Here is a 21,013-nt window from a genome sequence, read left to right as displayed (position 1 = left end):
TATATTGATATCAATAATGTTAAGGTGTTAACGCTTTTAAATCGAATAAAACAACTGAAAATTGACGTCTATGACACGTGGCGACCGTTATTATTTTTTTTTCCAATAAACTACATGTAAACTGGCGGATATACTGAATTAACGAAATGGAGAAGAAACAGCACTTTTACGTTTAATAGTTGATACATACTAAGTTTAACAACATATTTGAATTCAAATCAGTTTACAAGCTATTCATTTGTATTGTGCAATATAACTTATTTATGTTATTAAACGGCTTTATCGAGAATAAGTCGCGATTAGCATCATACTGTGAACCAACGACTGATTGGGGTTATAACCTTTCAATATGTTTCATTAGACTGTACAATCAAGAATTTCACTAAATAACATACCCACCCATAGCAATTGTCATTATTACAAGAAATATTTCCTATTTCTATAATCATAGGAGACTCTATCATCTTCATTCATGTAGTATTTTTCTAAGAGTTGTGTAAAACACTATACAAGAATGTGGTTCAAGATACAGTGAAAACATTATTTTAAAATTAAGTCTTTTAAAAGTTACAGCCGCATAAAATATGCAGGTGTAAATCAACCATAAAAAGGTCTTTGAAACGTCTGGTGAACAGTTATGTGTATATGGTGAATCCATAGAAGGTTGACCAATATGAATATATTCACATTGCCACACATATTTCAGATTCCTGTCTACAGGTCTTCTTGCTTTCGACACATGCGCCATTGGACTGTTCACGGGGGCCAAGTTCATTTCGAACGTCTACGTTCACCATATTATTGAACTTCATGGGGTTTGTTCGTTCCAGCTTGCGTACTTAACTGTTGGTGTGATGTCACTGGAGAGACTCATTATATTTTCATCGCCAATGTTTTACTTGAAGAAAAAGACAGTTGTTTAGTTTAAAGTTATCGTGTATACCATATGGGCTATTTTCTATCTTGTTTTCATGTGTGTTCGGTTTGTGTCCTGCTATTTATACTAGAAAGATAAAAACATATTCTTACTCAATACTGAATGCGCATTGTTAACCCTGCCTTTCTTCAGTATGGTTACCTTGTTCACAGTGTTAGTATCAGGTGTATGTTACATAAAGATATTCTGCATTGTATTTAGTGAATTTTCCGTAAAAGGCCTTCGCAAACACCTGAAGAAAACAGTAAGATATAGAAGGAACTTTAAATCTACTACAATTGTCTTTGTATATGTTGTAAACATATTTATAACGGCGGTCGTTTACACTTTATGTATTACGCTGGTCGTACCATTGAAGGACATAAAACTATATAGAGATCTATTGAATACAGCCAACTGTATAATGAACCCAATACTCTACGTCATGTGGTTTCAGGAATGCAGAATAGAAATGCTGAGAATGTTTTTAATATGCTGTCCCTGTCTAGCATCTAAAGTGAAAAAAATGCGAATGAGCATATATAGAGTGGCAACCTAATCTGGCACTGTTTCTGTTGTACAGCGAAGTGTCTGTGAAATGACTTTTTGCACATGTACAAGGACTTATAAGACACTAATACTGTAAAAGGTTTCCAACGCAGTAAAGCATACAGGTAAATAGATTTGAGTGAGGTAGGCGTGCCAACGGCAAATGTGGTTTCCAATCAATAACTTAAGCTCAGTGACACATTGGATAAAGCAAGATTGAATATACATCGGGCTTATTTTATTTATTTATTTTTTTTTGGGGGGGGGGGGGAAATCAACGGTTTCCGCTCAAATACCTTAGTATGAATAGAGGTATTTCATTCAAAATTGTGGTTAAGTATAAAATACATTCATTATTGTAGAAGCACGGATGACTGAGTGGTCTAAGTGGTAAACTTTTTCTCCAGGACTCCAGGGGTCAGCGGTTCGAGCCCTGTTGAGGTTTACCTTTTTTCTTATGTTTTTAATTTTATTCTTGATTCTTTACTGGAGCTTTTAGATCCACTGGTTACATTTATCAATATAAAGCATTGAATGAGAAACTTCAATACATGCCAAAATCTGTGAAAAGGCCCCTTTACAAATAATTGTGGTAAAGTAAATGAAAATTGTTTCTTATTCCACTTTTTTTCTTGCTACAGTAGTATAATAAGTTAAGACTATTCAAAACATAAAAGATGTGTTAGTAAGCATATTAAATGAGACCTGCCAAAAATCAGACAAACTGATTGGAACTTAATAACAATTGTAATTTCTCTGCAGACTCTTTTACGTCGGACTCATGCATGCTATCAAATGTTTTGAGTGACGTGTTGAACAATAGTGGTAATAACGCAGCGAAGCTACCATATTATAGTATGTTACATAAATGCACCTGATTTTTTTAGTTATGCGTACTCCCAAATATATATTTTCACATTTAGTGGTATAATTTCAACATTTATTTAGAAAATCTGTATTATTAGCTTTGTAATCTGTGTAAGCTAAATGTTTGTGTGTCAATTAAGTTTATTATTAAGATAATTTTAATTGTGTTGCATATGAAACATGAATTTAACTGAAATTCCCTTTTTCATCTATGAATGCATTACAATATTTTGTTGTCTTCGAATTGTATATGTATTTGTTTCAAGTCTTGTAATAAAATGTGTTGGTAAAAACTTTTTAAGCGTATTCATATTCTGCGATCAATCGAATGATGTTTTTTGTTTTAAATTACGTCACGTCAGTTTTAACAACATAAAGGTTGTATAAATAAGTTGTGTTAATAGCAAGTGCAGTAAATGAGGGGATTAATATAAAAGCTTTCATTTGAGTAAGACAGTCATTTAGGGGAAGAAATCGGTTTAATATAGTCATGACCGGCAATTATAAGTATTCGGCATTACATCGAATATAGGAGCTTATGTCCTGACAGACATGAGAAAACATACCGGGTTTGCAAGCGTGTTTGTCTATGCCAATATATAGAAATAACTAGCGTTCGAAATCAGTTCTATCGAGGTCGTCAACATGGCAACATGCAATTCAAATTTAAGTTTTTATGAGTGCAATATTATATGTATACTGTCCGTTATTGCACTATGTTAATAATGGACAAAGTGCCTCGCTACGGTCACACGTTTCTTCCTTGGTCGGGTATTCCCACCAGAGAAAAAAATAGGAGTTGTGGACGGCTGCCATTCTGATGAATATAAAATAAAATATGTTGATAATCGTAAAAGAAAATTGTTTTATCGAATTGAGGTTTAATTTTAAACCGTCATTTTTAAGCTTGAACCAGTCAAAAATTACGGTAAATTTGCTACAGATTTGAGCTGAGCATGCATGTATGCACAGAATGCAAATAGGCTCATCAAATATACTTGTTAGTGTAGATAAGAGGTTTTGTAAAAGTTTGTCTTTAAGCTTTGTGCAATTATGACAACAATACATGCGTCTTCCTCAAATCGCTATATGCGTCTACCGCATATCGCACACAAAAGTTGTTGTTTAAGTTTGTTTGAAACATAGTTATGACATAAGGCTTCTCGCAAACGCATTTAAATATAGTGTTTTTTAGACAAACGGTCAGATATAAATTTCTGTCAATTAATAAAATCTAAACGCGTCAGTTAAATGCGAACGGTATGAATTGCTTGTGCATAGGAATCTCGATGCCAAACGGGGATTATAGTTAAGTTGTTGACCACAACATGGCCTGCTCTTTCCCATATCACAGGACAACATTTTTACAATTTGTTGTTGGCTTTTCGGAGCCACACCAACATCATTCTGTTTTCTGTTCGTTAAGATCTTTCATGACTAGTTTCCTGTCATGCCTCGGCCTTGTTTCTAAATGTCTGCTAGTAGACGGCGAATACGTCCACGAGCCTCTCGCATGAGATTGTGATGTTGTCTTGACGTCCCCGCAAACGCGTCATATACTAAGTTAGTGAATTTCATTAAAATCAAATGAAATCAATAGGCACATTAAGACGCAGATATTTATTAATATGACTGCAAAGAAATCTGTTCAATAAATATGTTCAACGCTGACGCTGTTTGGTCGTGATGGCTTGCAATACAAACGCCAAGGTCGCATTAGAGTCGCTCAATATACGCCATGAACTTAATGGGGACGTTGTGATTTCGCCGACGGTGCAAACGCCGCTCAAGACACAGATAGCAGAACCCCCTGAGTGACGGTTAACGGGGTCATTTATTTTTGAAAAGCACATAATATTCTTACTCCGAATATCGTCATATACCAAACAAAATAACAAATGCATATAATAAGAATACAGCAGAACGTTGGTGATGATAGAAAACCTATAGACTTCCCAAGAACACCTTCCTAACTTTTCCATTTTCAAAATAAATTACATCAGTTTTGAGACAAAATCTTTTAAATGTTTCATAATTATATTTTAATTGCCTCTTTTATTTTAATAATAAGTCATTATATTAAGATGTTGCGAGGCTTTTTATATGTACTAAAGAAGTGTTTTCATCGAGTGCATACAATGCGATATCGATTACTTAAAAAAACAAAACACAAATGACCTGAACAAACATACAGCCGAATCACACTGTAGAAAACGATACGAAAGTATTTGTTTATTTCAATTTTAAAGCTAAAGCCGAAACAAAACAACAAAAACTATGGTAAATTCAGCGATAGCATAATACTATTGTTTTCTTTAAGATTGTTTCTCCATCACATATAATGTAGTAAATTATTTTAAATAAAATCTCACGTTGTATTTTCTGGAAACAAATATGACATCCTTATATCTTACGGAAACTTTAAGAACCATATAATACAAACAAAAGAAAACAAACGTTTTCCTGAAAATATAAAATGGTTAGTGAACACATACGCATATTGTTTTATGTTAATCCGTTAATAATTGCATATAAGTCAATAAGACATTGTCACTGGAAACATACTCTCATGACAATTAAGATATGCGAGAAACTGACAGGCATTTTTTCTAAGCCCTTAGATAGTATACCGATTAAGGATAGCACATGAGTGCACTATAGAGATAAAAATAAAGCTTATTGTTAATAATACCAAGTAATCCACTTTAACGTTGCTTTAATTCGTGCTATATATAATGTTGTTAGACATGAAAACAGTTTTGCCATAAATATGATTATTATTTTTTTTAATTTGAGGCCTTCTTAGAAAGTTGACTATTCATTCTAAGAATAAATCGCTGATTTTTAATCAAATACAAATATGATGCCTACATGTCATAATTTGTTTTATCACATGCTATACCCTGTTTCCCATGTAATACAACCATTACATTTTTTTATTACACATGTGTGATACAACATTTTTAAGCGTTTTCATTAGCTTAGTTTTCGTTTATTGACCAATCGCATTTAGTTATTTTGCTGAAATGACTTTGCAACGTCAAATGACGTCACGATATGTAAACAACATTATGGATTTATCATTTTGTTTGCGTAAATATTTTTTTAATTTGCTCATTTAAAAGCATGTGATAAAAAAGATCAGACTCTCGTTGTCATATCATACCATATTTTTATTAAACTCGTACAGGAAATTCGTTAGTAAGCTCGCCAAAGGCTCGCTTAGTAACTAAATTCCTGAACTCGTTTAATAAAATATTGTATGATAAGACAACTAGTGCCAGATCCTGTATTTATTATATACCTGTTTAATGCTTTTAACAAAATACAGGTTGTGTCAATCGTTGAAATAAATCCCGTATTATGCTACTCGCTGTTTTCCGATTCCGTATAACCATACTAGCCGGACTACTTTCTTCGACCCATTTAATGACGTCACCTTACGCGCACCGAAAACAGGAAACCCCTATTTTATATTACGAAATATATTACGTAGTACATCGTGTGACGTCATTTCTGTGACGAAACACAATAATTTCATTTAAACTCTCTGGAATTTAAGGACAAGTCGGACGTGGTGTTTTTTAACAGTACTATTTGTTTAAAACATCTAACGAATGCAAAACTTATTTCGGTGTGTGTGTTTATCATGCATAAATGTAAATTTCGATGGAAATACAATAAAATAAAGTGGCTCCGGCTCTCGTGTGATACGTCATCACACAAGCCACTTTTAAATGTAAAACCGCGTATGTTTTTGTCGTTGTTTTTGTATGACTGTAAATACACACAGATTAATACTGAAATTCGAAATCTAACGTATAGAAGAAAACGCAGTTGTTGGTTATGGAACGGTATTTAGGTAAAAATTACATTATTCGTGGTGAATATTTACATTATGACTGATGTTTATTCTAATATGCTTCATGACAATTCAAACATGCTTGTTGTCTAAGTTAGTCATAATCGGTTTGGCCACTAAGCGTCATTAACAACGGCAGATAGCATCAGGCAGTAAGCAGAATTCAACTTATTCTGGTTCCCGTCGTATTAATACATTATTACTTCAGGCAACCGTGGAAAATGTCGGCGCACTACGTATGTATTAATTATCGTATACATATTAAAGTTTGGAGTAAGTGAAAATCATTCAAGATGTTGTTAAGGTTTAGTTATAGGTATCGATCCGTCTATTGTGTTTTTTTTTCTTATCATTATGATTTATTTAAAAATGATAGTATATCATGTTTACCCAATTCGGACACAGCGCAGAGTAAAGATAATGATTTTAAATTTTACATACTATCATTTTACTACGTTCTATGCAAGCTCACGATATAATCATTCATCTGTGACAATTGGACGCTTTAACACGTGGGGTAGGTGTGGTTCCATATTTTTGCACGTGCAAATGTTGAAACGCGATTTAATTCTAGTTTTATTTCAATTTAATTATTTTAGGTGGGTTCCTTCAACACAAAATTAATTTACCAAACAATATAGGTCGTATAAATATTCAGGATCGCAATCGCGCACTTTGCATTTTACAGGCTACCTTTTCCACTTGCTAAAGAGTCCGATCGTCACGGAAAAATGATTTTATCGTTAGCTTGCACATATTGTAGTCAAATGATCACATGTGCAAACTTAAATAAAAATATTAACTCATTACTGATATATATTAGTTTTAAATGCGTGGCGTTAGAAAAATCACGAAGTGTAGTAAAAGGCGATATAAATGTTATTCCAATTTAATTTCAATTTTCCCGAATGCAGCAGACATTAATGTCGTGTTCATAAAGGATATACTCTAATTCTGTCTTTTTATTGAAGACTCCATCTGCGTTCCAATGCATCACCTTGAAAGGTTGATGTTGGTCGTTTCTCCTCCTTGGCTTGTTGTAGCCAGCTTTCATTCCTCCTCTTCTCTGGGCTTGTTGTGGAATGAAGGAGGGACCCCCAGTAGCTTTGGGTGGACTCTTTCGAGACTCAGAGTCCGGCACTGAATCTCCCTAGAGGGATCCCAAAGACTCAGCACCACATCGATTAACACTGGTTGATTGTGTAGTCATAGCGATGTACATGACGTCATGGTTTGTTAAGGGAGTGCCAATGGCCTAACGTCTCTGATTTCAACTCCCTGGGTTTTCTGTCGGGGTTACCTAACCCTTAGCCTTTGCCGATCCAACGACAAACTACAAGGCAGTGGTTTCTTATTTAACCCAGTAAGCAGGGAACCTTATAACCATGGGAACACAGGGGCCATTTTACCCTTTAGCTGGGGTCTGTTCATGGGCATCAGGGCATTTCCACACACCGTTTGACTGACATGCCGCATGTCTGGGGGCAGACCACCTCCGAGTCCCTGTAGTTCAGCCTGAGGCCGCGAGGTGCTCAGTTGACGTGTGTCGCCACTAGGAGGCACTACATAGAGCTTGTCTAGCCAGCTTAATCATTCAAGGTCAGAGGATACCAGAGTTTCCGATGTGACAGAGAAGGCAGCAAGAAAGGAGGCATCCTGACATTAGTCCGGAACAACATCAATGCTGTTCAGACTAAAACGCATATGGATGACTCTGAATTCCAAGTTCTGAGTCTCAGGAAGAACGATTTCAATCTGAAGCGAGTGAATCTCTACTCTCCAAATGACGAGGCTCTTTCCCTAGACAGTATCCCAACAGAAGAATCTAACTTCATTGTTGTTGGCGACTTCAACAGTCATTCACAAAGCTGGGGATATGACGACATGGACCGACGTGGAGAGGAAGTAGAGGAATGGCAAGATGACAACAAGCTTAATCTTATCAACCAGCCTGAAGATCTGGCAACTTTCTACTCCAGGAAATGGCATACAACGTCGACCCCTGACCTAGCTTTCTGCACTGGAGATATCCATGGGCATATCAAGAGCGAAGTCTGTGATCAACTAGGAGGAAGCGACCATCGCCCAGTTCTCCTCATCATGAACCAGTCTACCTCTTCATCATCAAGCATCCCCAGATGGAATTACAAGAAGGCCGTCTGAGTGATGACCTCTGCAAAGAGATCAGAGTGGATGGTAGATATATTAACAAAGTTGTAAAAGACTTCAATGCATGCATACTGAACGCAGCACAGAAGGCGATACCACGCGGGGCCAGAAAAGACTAAAAGCCATACTGGAGTGAGGAGTTGGAAGACCTCCAGACCAAGTTGACAGAAGCCAGGGTGGAAGCATAAAGCAACCCTTCACAAGAAAGCAACCTCTCACTACAGCGAGCCAAGGCCAAATTCCTGCGGCACAAACTTGAAGGCCAGAGAAAGAGCTGGAGAAACAAAACAGCATCACTCAACCTTGAGCGAGATGGCCGGAAGCTGTGGATGTTAACGAAACAGCTGAATGACGATGAAGTTCAAGCGAGAGGCTCGGTAACTATGGAAGAGAATGGAGAGCTGCTGACTGGTAAACAAGCAGCAAATGTCTTTGCCAGCAACTACAAAGATGTCAGTGACATCCATGCCAGTACAGAAAGACAGAGAAAAGTAAGAAAAGAACAAAGGGACAGGAAAACAGATGATGTGACATCAGACCGTATGAACCAAAGCCTTACACTGCACGAACTACAGACAGCAGTCAGGCAGCTGAAATTAGAGAAGTCTCCAGAACCAGACAATGTGACCAATGAAATGATCACCCATCTAGGCAGTTCAGCAATGCACAAACTCCAAGACATCTTCAACTACAGCTGGACACAAGGCCAACTTCCCCAAGTCTTGAAAGAGGCCATCATACTCCCTATTCTCAAGAAAGGAAAGGATCCGAAGCAGGCTGGAAGCTACCGTCCAATAAGCCTCACTAGCTGTGTTGGGAAGACAATGGAGAGAATTGTAAACGCACGCCTAAAGTTGTATCTGGAGACGAACAACTTACTTGCAAAACAACAAGCTGGATTCCGTCAATTCCGCTCCACCGAGGACCAGACTACCTACATGGCCCAAGAAATTGAAGATGCTTTCCAGATACAGAAGGTTGTCCTGACAGCATGGATAGACCTTCAAAGGGCCTTTGGTAAAGTCTTGATTGATGGGCTCCAATGCAAACTGATGAGGAATTGAGTTGGAGGAACCATGTTGAAGTGGATCAAGTCATATCTATTCAACAGAATGGCAAGAGTAAGCTTAAACCAAAGAAGCAGTAAGAAGTTCCTTCTTCGGCATGGTGTCCAACAAGGAGGAGTCCTGTCCCCGACGCTCTTCCTACTCTTCATCAACGACCTCGTGTCTGAATTGCCAAGGAGAGTGAAGGCGGCACTTTATGCTGATGATCTTGTGGTATGGTGCCAAGAAGAGCATGCCACCACAGCCACAAACGGAATGTAAGAAGCAATAGACACGCTTACCTCATGGGCTGAAGACTGGTGCGATATGAATAACAAATAGAAATCATCCAACACACTATTCACATTGTCATCAAAACAGAAAGCAGGGACGGTGAGGAGGGGAAACACTCCTATGACTGAGGCAGACGAGACTACTTACCTGGGAGTCACCTTTGACAAGAGGCAAACGAGGAAGCCACCAACCTTAACGTTAACCTCCAGTGGATATCAGCACACATTGGAGTGGCTGGAAATGAAGATGCTGGCCAACTGGCAAAACAAGGTGCTCAGGTAGAACAGCCACTTGTGCAAGTAAACTACAAGGATAAAGTTACCATCATTAAATCACTTACCAGGCCAAGACAAGAGGCAGATGCATATCAACTCCTAAGCAGGGCAGAGGAAGTGATAATGGTCAGACTCCGATCAGGGCACAACAGACTCAATGCACACATGCATAAGAAATACAGACTGGCCCCGTCACCGACCTGTCCGTGTGGCACAGAAGACCAAACAGTAGAACACATCCTCCAAAGATGCAAACGTCACGACCAGGTGCGAGCTACAAAGTGGCCCCAGGACACATCCCTCCGCCAGAAGCTCTATGGAGACGTGGATGACTGAGACGGACCACATCATTTATCGAAGAAAATGGCGTGATCGTGTAGAGCGAACGCCAAGAAGAAGAAGATGAAGATTTCAATTTTATAATTCTAGGTAGTTACTAGGGATGGCAAAATTATTCGAAAATTCGAATATTCGATTGAATGGTTAGTATTCGAATAACAAATTTATATTTGCATATTCGCAATTTTTTTTTCAAACGTAATTGCCCTTATATTTAATGACATGCGATCCGCTTACTAATTGGCTTCCGAAATCATTTGGGATTAACATGTTTGATGTGACGTTCTTCGTGTAAAACTGATAACGCGTGATATCAGCGTTGATTGCGCAATTCAATATACACACTCTAAGGCCCCGAACTGTTTGTCAATGGGGTGCCATTTAACATCTTCAATTGACTGGCGAATAATAATAAAGTTTTTGTGATCACAGTATGAACAGCCATTAAAATGTGTGAATTAGCCAAATGCGCAATGCAATATATACACACTCTAAGAAAGGGCCCGAACTGTTGTTTGTCAATTAGGTGCCAATTAAGGGCTTCAATTGACTGGCGAATAATAATTTAGTTTCTGTGATCACAGTTTGAACAGAAACAAAACCATGTGAATTACTCAAATTTAACAAATGATATAACCTCAGAATAAACATACAGGATATCGTTATTTTAAAAATTTCAAATAAAAATAAAATTCTATGACATGATGGTTGTCCTTATATTTTTTCTTGAATATTTGGTGTACTTTGCATGCCTAATTGATATGTTTTTTATATAAGCGTACATGCAATCGGTACTTTAAAATTTCAAATAAAATACAATTCTATGACATGATATTTTTCTGTCTATTTGGGCCCGATTACAGTATCGGTCATAGTATTGGCCGACAGCGATACAATTATTCGATAGCAACGTTAATAAACAGCCTCGTATTTAGCAAACGGACATAACTTACACAACAATGGAAGTTAACACAGAACAAGTTCACTCTTTTCTAAAATATCCATCGCCTAAATAGGCTTTTTCAAAGTTTGTTTTTACAACTCAGATACAGTTTATTTCTATTTCTCAACACAGCACTTGTATATTCAAATGTATCTCTGTGTCAATGTATATTTAATATCCCTAGTGGTTACGAAACTGAGTAATAAAAGTTTAATCAATCCAGCCGTTTGCATATGAATATTCGAATATTCGATTGAATGGATTTGCGAATATTCGAATACCGATATAGGTATTCGATGCCTTCCCTAGTAATTACACATGAAAAACATAACATTAATTTTAAAAAAAAATGGCTCGTATGAATATTCAAGAGCGATTAGGCTCCATCGGCATTTTGCAAGCCGGTCAGTTATTTAAGACGTGTAAGTTTATGCGTTTTACTTTTCACATTGTTATGATTAAACGTTGTACGAGTTTGCGAATTTGACTTTTGAAGTGACGTTTTTAATTTGTTAAGTTTTTATATTTTGTTGTTTTTCAATTTCAATTAAATTTTCAAGAATTAACAGATATGTGTTAAATTATTCTTGGTTCAAATTTCAACACAAGCCGTTCAAAAATAAGGGAGCTATATTAATATGATTAAGTGATGCATTGGAAAAGTCTCCAAGTGTATATATATTTATATACATCATTATCATTACTGTCTTATTTTTTCAGCATATGTCCGAGAAATTGGACGATCTGGAAGAACGGGCACAGATGCACAGGTCATTGGTGTCAACAGGTGAGGAAAGACATGAAAGAATATTGTTTAAACAATTCAATGTGCAAACGTGTAATAATAAATTCTTTCTTCGGATTCCACACAACGGTTAAACCACTTGTCTGTTGCAGCGTTTGTAATTCTGATCTGGAACTGGAATGGCGGTTTGGAAATCTAAGAGTTGTTTGAACAATGTACTGCAGTTCTCCACTGACTGCAGGGCTCGACACTAACGGTGGTCCGTTGACCCGGGGTCAGTAAAACATAGGGAGGACCAGTGAAACTAGAAATTTGGTTGATCCGTTGGACCAGTGAAAAATCCTGGCCAGATTATTGTGAAATACTGGTGGAAAGCCGTTTTCATCAATAAAACAACTTTATGTGTTCATAATAAACTGATAATTTCATCGTTATTTTATGGGACGACTCGAGACCGGGATAAATATAGCAAGATATTGAAAGTTCCAATTTTTCTAGATGCCTGGATGACAAAAAACTATTGTCGGATCAAGAAATCGATTTGCGATCCACAAATGTGTCCCGCAAATGTCTCCGGACTTTGCTGTGATAGATACACAAATTAACAAAAAATTCAAAGCGTTCGGATCGAGAAATGAACAAAATGGGGATTTCAATAGACGCAGAATCCTGCGTTTTGACGCGAGCAAATTAAAAATGACTCGTTTTGACACAACCTTTTTTTCTGCCGTGCGTCATTTTGGTTCTTCAAAAATGTGACCCGTGCGTCAGTCAGTTAACATCTCGAGTTCCGTGGTAATAAATCCTGCTGTGTTCCTAATTGAAATTAATGTTTCAGTATTTGAAACTCGGTCTATATTCGAGGGAATAGCCCTGGCGTTGTTTATCTTATCTCATCTCTTCCGAAACACATTTCACCGTCTAAATAGTGCGTGCGCACTAACTGGGTAATTAGAAGCGGTGATTACGTGATAATTGATTGACCATCCGATAATTGCAGGGTTGTTTGCAGACTTTGGAGACAGCACGTAAAAGAAAGTCGGCAAAAGTAATTAAAGAAAAATCAAAATTGATCAAAGGTCTATTAATTAAGTAGATCCACTAGTAAGTCCAGCGAGTTTTGTCAGTTTGTTAATCCACCGATAATTACGAGTAACACCCATCTTATATAAACTGGAATCACAGTTCATTTTTTATACTTAAAAGTCCTAATACTATTTCATTGGGGTCATTGACTCCTGGTTTTTAAAATATATTTTTAAAGGGGCCTTTTCACAGATTTTGGCATTTTTTAACTTATTCATTAAATGCTTTATATCGATAAATGTAAACATTGGATTGTAAAAGCTCCAGTAAAAAATCAAGAATAAACTTAAAAAAAGGAAAAGAACATTGCCCGGACCAGGTTTCGAACCAGTGACCCCTGGAGTCCTGCCAGAGTCCTGAAGTAAAAACGCTTTAGCCTACTGAGCTATTCCGCCGAGTACACACGCTGTACGTATTTTATACCTTATATAAGCAATCTTCGTAGTTTCACAAAATTTAACGACAAAAACAGAACTCTCCAAATTATTCAATCGTTTCGCGTTGCAACGCTTTATATTTTTTAGGTTTTAAAATCGTCAAAAGATGCATATAATGGCTCTATTAGACCATGGTAAATGTTCAGTATTACTGTTTCCTCACAAATATCATAACTAAAACGAAAATTTGCGAATCTGAAACAACTTTTTTCAATTTTGTCAATTTACCAAAGCGTGAAAAGATCCCTTTAATGGTATTTATTATTTTGAGCAGCAATAATGAGAATTGTATTGATCTTCGTACCATCAGAATATACTTTGTTTACCGTGCGAATTTACACTGGAGGGCACCGAATAATGTTTTGATATTGCCGGAGAGTAAACGTGTGAATTTTCAAGATTACAAGTTGAACCTCTGCCTAAAAACTATAAAAGAACCTCCGCCTAAAACTAGTGAAGAAAAGCTTGAAGTACAGCGAAAATATTAAAAGGATAAGAGATAGTTTAGTAGATAGTATAGTTTTATTTTTATAAATGCACAATTCATTGTGGATAAAGTCCGGAAAGTAAATTGAAATTTATGTAAAATAACATAGAAAGTGTCGGATCACTTGAAATCTTGGAGGACCAGTAATTTCTGAAAGATGGTGGTCCTTTGGGTCAGTAGGTAAAAAAGTTAGTGTCAAGCCCTGGACTAGATACGCTTAAGTGTGCCCAATAGGATATTTTCTATATAAAAAAACGAAACATTCTTAATAATGATTATTTGTTAAAGATGTTGTTATATTATAGTGTGAATTAAATATATTCATCCTAAAATATTGACTTTGACTTACCGGTCCTGGGGGTCGTTTCATCAAACATCATATGACAGATTTAGAATATGATGCCTATTTCAAATAAACATTATTACTAAACACGAAATCACAGTATTGCTAATTTCGGTTAATTGATACATGCCATAATGTTTTTACCCATGGTCCAAATTTTGAGTGCATGTTGTTTAACAGCTTTTATATGTTCAATTGTCCAGTTTTCATTGTATATTTGAATTGTCGTACGACCTTTAATGAAATAGTCCGCAGCATCTTTAAAGTTTTTGCTTCATTATGATATAGCCGAAAATATGTACCAACCAAGGAAAAAAATGATTTAACAATATCTCTTTCTGATCGTTTCCAGGTAAACATAGCCATGTAAGCAATTAATATGGAAAAAAGACTCTACAAATAATAAGTTGTATCTTATTTGACACCTTTAAAGTACATGAAATTACACCAAGGGAAACTAAAGTCTACAATTCATAGAAAATGTTGACCTTGTGATTTACTTAAAGAATCAATTATGCATAGATACTACATTTCAGTATATGTAAATCATGTAATGTAAAATTATATTATTTCAGAGCAATTACTGTTAAAGGTCAGTTTTTAAATATTATCGAGCCCCATAAGCTGATCTGGAGTCCTATGTGTCGTTGGGTAAACCATCAAACAAGCAAACTTTAACGGTCATGTTTTATCCTTGGCTCCAAGAGTCCTTCTTGCTTCGCTACAAATTCAAGTGGGGAAGCAGTCAGTTGCTTGCACAAAGTGGTCAGTACTTTTGATGCAAGAAATGCTGGCTAGGTGGTCTTTCCATGTTTATGTTGTTATTTTCTCCTTCCACTTATATGCTTAACAATACGTTGGAGATTTTGTACTAACATAAACTAAGGCCTTAAAGAAATTCTGTAATGTTTACTATGCATCATTCAAACTAAATCGGTTCAGTAGAAAATTCTACACTCCCAATATGGAAATATCTCATGGCGCATGGAATAATTGTCACACACGTGTCACTAAGATAAACCAAAGGGATTGTAAATTATAACTTAAACATTGTGTTATAAAAGTTTATTCGAAATCCGTTATCTCCGAAATATAGCCACATATCATAGGTCTATGTATTGAGATAAGGCGTAAAAAGCAAGAAAAATCAATATCGCCAATATATTAGTTATAATAAAACGTACCGATTATCACAATGTGAACTCCTTGCTCCGAAAATAAATTAATTGTCCATTTTAAAGAAGACACTGGCTGCCGACATGTATGCCTGACCCAATACAAAGTGTAAGGGGCAGGTAATCCAGACTAAATGCAACTTAGCAGAATGCAAGTTACCAAATTATGACAGCAGGTGGCGCACGTTTATTTTCCGTATGTTGTATAAATTACTTTTCGGAAAAAAGAGAAAACATCCGAACCATTTTGACTACTATACTGAATAAGCTGAATTAGTTCCCTTTATTTTACAATCTCCATTAAACTAAATACGTATATTATTGCAATTAAGACCAGTAAGCCTACACAAGAAATTGACTGCCGCGAATGTTTTTGATATTTCTAAGTTGCAGTTGGTACTCAAGAAAATATACACGTATTTTATACAGGACATAAGGGAGCTGATGTGTTGGTGATGCTGGTTTTGACATTTATGAATGAAAGGCTTCATGAACGTTGACGTCGCTCTTGGTTACCCGAAAAATTCCCACGCACGGATTTCAACCGTTATTGTTTACAATCATTTAAGTGCACAAGTACTGGAATTGGTATCGCGTTTTTTAAAGGTGTTTGTCCAGCGCGTGTGCCGGGAAAACAGGGCTTAATGTATTTTTTTGTTCAGCTCTATAACTCTATAATATTTATATCAGACATGTATGAACAAATGTCGGTGAACATTAATCCGGTGTTAATTTTTGAAAATATTGAGGCGTTCGTTAATTATGGATCTAAAACGGAGCATTAATCCGCATGTAAAAAAACACCGGGCGTATTTCATATTAGTTCGGAGACATGAAATTATTTCGAAAAGAAGCAATAAGAGGTTCAATTCTATATGAGCAAGTCTCGCTGCGCACGATTACGCTCTTACTTCTCGTATATATTTGACTCTTATGAACCTTGGCAAAGACCTAGTGTTTTATTTTGTTTAATCTTAATTAAGTCATGCATCTATTTGTACTTTAAGCAGCATAGCATGGCTTCCAAATGACCAACAGCTCTTTCATATGTGAAAAAGATTGACACGAAATTCCTACCCATCTATAATAAAGTTTATATGCGCACTTTAATAGTATAGTTTTATAGCATTTTATGTGGCGCAATATAAGTGTACTCTAGTAAATTTGAAATAATGTAATGGATTTCCTCTCAACATACATGCAGAGTTCCAGATAACTTTTTCAGCAAAATCTTGGTTTACACTCTATAAAAAATCCAGCCTTAATTTAGTGTATTATTAATTTGTTTTTAACGGTAAGTATAATTTTTGGCACATCAGCATTTAAGTTTATAGTCTCAGAAGAGCTCATGACAATTGCCGGTTTACAGCAGACTTTTTGCGAAAAAAGGACCAGGTATTGGAAAACGTTTGGCTTTTCGACTGTTTTAAAGATGGTATGTAGTTCATAATAACGTTAAAGTGCTGTTGATTTCATAATTTTAATGAGGGCCTAGATGAGTGAGAACTCATTGATGAAATGTGTACATTATATGCATTGATATTGAGTTTTACGCATAATCACGAATTTTGAATTCTTATTTTATTTTTTCAATGTGTAATCGTACGCGCAGAATTTAAGTCTACTTTTTTACTAAATTTAATTCAATTTTTACGACTTAAAGCGTCTTATCTGGAGCTCTGCATACATGTATTAGTAGCATATATATATATATATATATATATATATATATATATATATATATATATATATATATATATATATATATTGAAATATATCCATAGAGTTTCTTTGGTTATTGAAGGTAAATGACTGTACAAAAATTATGGTTAGTCATTAACCAAAAAATGTTACGTCTACAAACACGCGGTTAATTTCAGTTCAGTAGCAAATGTCACACAAAGGGGCGCCACTTCTGCTATAACATAAAATTTCCGTTATACGCCGTAAGTTTCCGTAGTCGTCCGTAGCATTTCGGAACAACTGTAAATTGACATCATTGCATCAATCATGATTGTATGTTGCTTTGTGCTTGGGTGAAACTCACATCTTGCCATCGCGTTAATTTATTCAACGCATCAATGTTTGCTTTCATTATGCACTGCGCCTATCTCTGCACGCACCAACATACACATACCCAGCATGCAATTTACGAACAAGAATGTTGCATCTGTACACATGAAGGATATCAGATTGTAAACAGACATTGGTCATCAGGCAAGATGTAAGTGTCATCAAGCATGAAAAAGGTGACTACATACAAATTGAAAGTAGCATCATGAATCATGACGCAGTCATAAAGAAAGATGTAATTTTTACCTAAATACCGTTCCATAGTAGGTGTCAACTGTGTTTACCTTTTTCCCATAGGCAATTCGCATACAATTAATTTGTCAGAACATCAGTGACATGCAATGGTAATAATAACCTGTACAGACAATGGCTTTGGAAGTTCAAGTTTATCTCGACAATCGAACATTGTTCTCACATATGTGCCCCTCGATGTTAAAGTTGCAAATCAAATTAAAATAAGAAATCGAGCTGTTACTTTCATTTATTTATTTGTATATATATTTCTGTCAAATCAACGAATCAAATTATTAGTTTCGATATGGAAGTTAACCGGGCTCGGAAAAATATATCATTTAATTTACTTAAACATTCATCTTCATGTGGGAAGAATATTTAACATCTATTTTTCTCAATGGCATAAAATTAAATATATAATGCATAATATAACAAATCAGAAATCAGAACATGTACAGTCTTTCTTTCAAAAATTGAAAGAAGAAATGTATATTCCAAAGACATAAACGATTTACATAACAATGCGATTGTATTCCAAGAGAATCCATCGAACATGACGCTAGAGATTTAAACAATTCAAACGAATGTCTGAACACATTTTCCAAACTTATCTATTGCCATGCAGTTCCTGTTGCATACTGTTGCTAAATGTAGGGAATGTAGAAAAATGTTGATGTTAATTTTACGTTTGTTTTTAGTTTACTAATTATATTTCAATGACGTTGTCTACAACGATCAGCAACTTGTATTTTTAGGATAAACAAGAAAAATAAGTGGAAGCTATTTAAGAAACAATTTCGACGAAGTGTTGGTTATTTCGGTACTAAGCATCGATTTTGAGTTCAGCTGCGTATGAATCAAACCATGAGAGCGATATTGTTTGACAATGAGAAAAGGACCAAGCCGCTCGTTATTATCGCAACGAACATCAAGATTAACAAATACACACGCGTTTTATTTACTTCACTCGCCAACAGAAATCAAACTGATGGAAGCTTAATTAATAAACAATAAGCAAATTTCAATGTGACGTAATACTTTTTGTTAAATACGGTACAAATAGAATGCTTTTAAAATCAGTTAAAGCCAAAGTAAATTAATGTTTGGATATTGATTAAGTGAAAAATAACGTTTGTACAACCTGTGTATTGCTGATTTAAGCAAACACTTAAACTTAGAGATAACATATTAAATAACTAGCAAAGAAGAAACATACAAACAATTTTTCTATTAAGGAATCTAAATGGGGTTGATAATCAATTAACATTTGCAATGTGAAATGCAGATGTCCTTATTTAATAGATGTTTCGGATACTATTCTCATAACGCATTTAAATAATGACAGCTTGCTTAAATATAAAAAGCAAAATCACATTGTTTTCTTAAATGACATCAACATAGCTCACATTTAGATAATTGTAAACTATTTCGACCTAATGTTGAGGTTATTTACCACTGCCGTTTTTATTTTTTATCTTTAATATGCAGTCATATTTTGTTATATATATATATATATATATATATATATATATATATATATATATATATATATATATATATATATATATATATATATATATATATATATATATATATATATGTATATAAATATATATATATATATTTAAAACTTATGCAGATAAGCAATAATTAACCGACTAACACATCGTTTTAACAGAGACTCAGGAATCGCGACACTATCTTCATTTTTCCACTTATTTGTTTATTAAGAATTCAAAGAAATTGAACGGAAAACAAACAAATTTCTTGTGTTTAAAGCAACAAAAGCACCCTGTCCGCGACGATTTATCTCGATAACGAAAATCTGATGACTGTTCAAACGTTTTCATCTTTTTGTGTGTTTCGCGATGTTTTAGTCGCATTTAAATACAAACATGTATTAAACGTGATAAAAAATCAGCTATTAAATGGAAAACATAATACGACTTGTTTCAAATAGAATTAAATATTTGAGTCTGGTTCGCGTGAAACAAAAAGCCTATGCCGTTTGCTGCTTTTGTATACGCAATGTTTGTATCCAGTATTTAGTATTTAATGACACTATTATTATTATAAGTTCCCTTAATGGAAACATGAAGTTACCATATTACATTTAATGTATTGTGCTTTTTAAATGTTACTTGATTTCACGGTTTGCAAAATATTCTGCAATCTAGCAATATTTTATTCTCGTGTATTGTATGTTTTACTAATGTATGTACTAATATTTGATTCAACAATCGCATTTGAAAAGTACTAATACCATTATTTGAATTAACGATCAAAATACAATGTGTACGATAAGTAACACATGTTGAGTTAGATTTTTACTACTATATGTGTTCACAGTGTGTCTTAGTCTTTAACACATTCTTATTTCAAATCCAGTTGTTCCATGAACGATCAAAAGTTGCGAATGAATGAACCGGATATTGCTTTAAATAACAGCACATGTTAATTAAGAGTAGGAGTGGGCACTGTATTGAAATGCATCATACAAAATGATTTCTACCATAGTTGTTATTGGTTATGGAAAAGCTAACGAAGCATAATCGATGTTTCCAGCGAACAAGATTTAACATACATAACAAAATGGGATTATTCCACTTCGGTAAAACCTTATGAAATACATATACTTTTTCCCAATGTAATGTAAGTCAGTTTTAGTTAACGTATTGAATGTATTGATAACTATCAGTCATTTACAATGACTGATAGTTATCAATACATTCAACGAAAGTGTATGAATAACGGCATATCATCCTTAAATGAAGGCTTTGAGAGTTTATAATAATATGAAAACGCTCACTGAAATAAACAGTATCATATAATGTTAATTAAACCAAACACAATTTCATTTATTAACTAATTGTCTAAGGTTTTCACACACTAAACAAACTTTTTTTTAAATTACTCATAGTGATTTAAATATTGCCACGAACTGTACATGACGTGTACTTTTTCGAGTGTTGAATTGCTCTGGAATTGACGTGTGGTCATACATAAACGTCAATGAAATAATAAAGATTCATCTCCTACTAATGCATCTTGATATTCACTTATGTATATTCCTTCTTACTTACTTACTTTTCATGTTGCTGTTTGTGTTTTGAAAAACTTGGAACGTGCATGTTATTCCTTTTTTTCTGGAGCTACTTTCAGGTTGTACGATG

General features: G+C 35.0%; 2 protein-coding genes across 5 annotated transcripts in view; both read left to right on the top strand.

Moving 5' to 3' along the window:
* LOC127870037 (uncharacterized) overlaps positions 1-9,427 on the top strand; it is a 68,900-nt gene extending 59,473 nt beyond the window's left edge. The window contains exons 2-4 of the mRNA XM_052412697.1: positions 707-815; positions 7,794-8,351; positions 8,588-9,427. Coding sequence (XP_052268657.1) covers positions 707-815; positions 7,794-8,351; positions 8,588-9,427 — 1,507 coding nt within the window. The remainder of the gene's footprint in view (positions 1-706; positions 816-7,793; positions 8,352-8,587) is intronic.
* The window catches only part of LOC127868783 (phosphatidate cytidylyltransferase, photoreceptor-specific-like), a 195,479-nt gene that overhangs the window by 107,045 nt on the left and 67,421 nt on the right, over positions 1-21,013 (top strand). The gene's annotated exons all lie outside the window — the stretch shown is intronic.

Source organism: Dreissena polymorpha, chromosome 2 (genome assembly GCF_020536995.1).
Source record: "Dreissena polymorpha isolate Duluth1 chromosome 2, UMN_Dpol_1.0, whole genome shotgun sequence".
Lineage (NCBI taxonomy): Eukaryota > Metazoa > Mollusca > Bivalvia > Myida > Dreissenidae > Dreissena > Dreissena polymorpha.
Note: the sequence above shows the minus strand (reverse complement) of the source record. Positions and strands in the feature narration are given on the sequence as shown.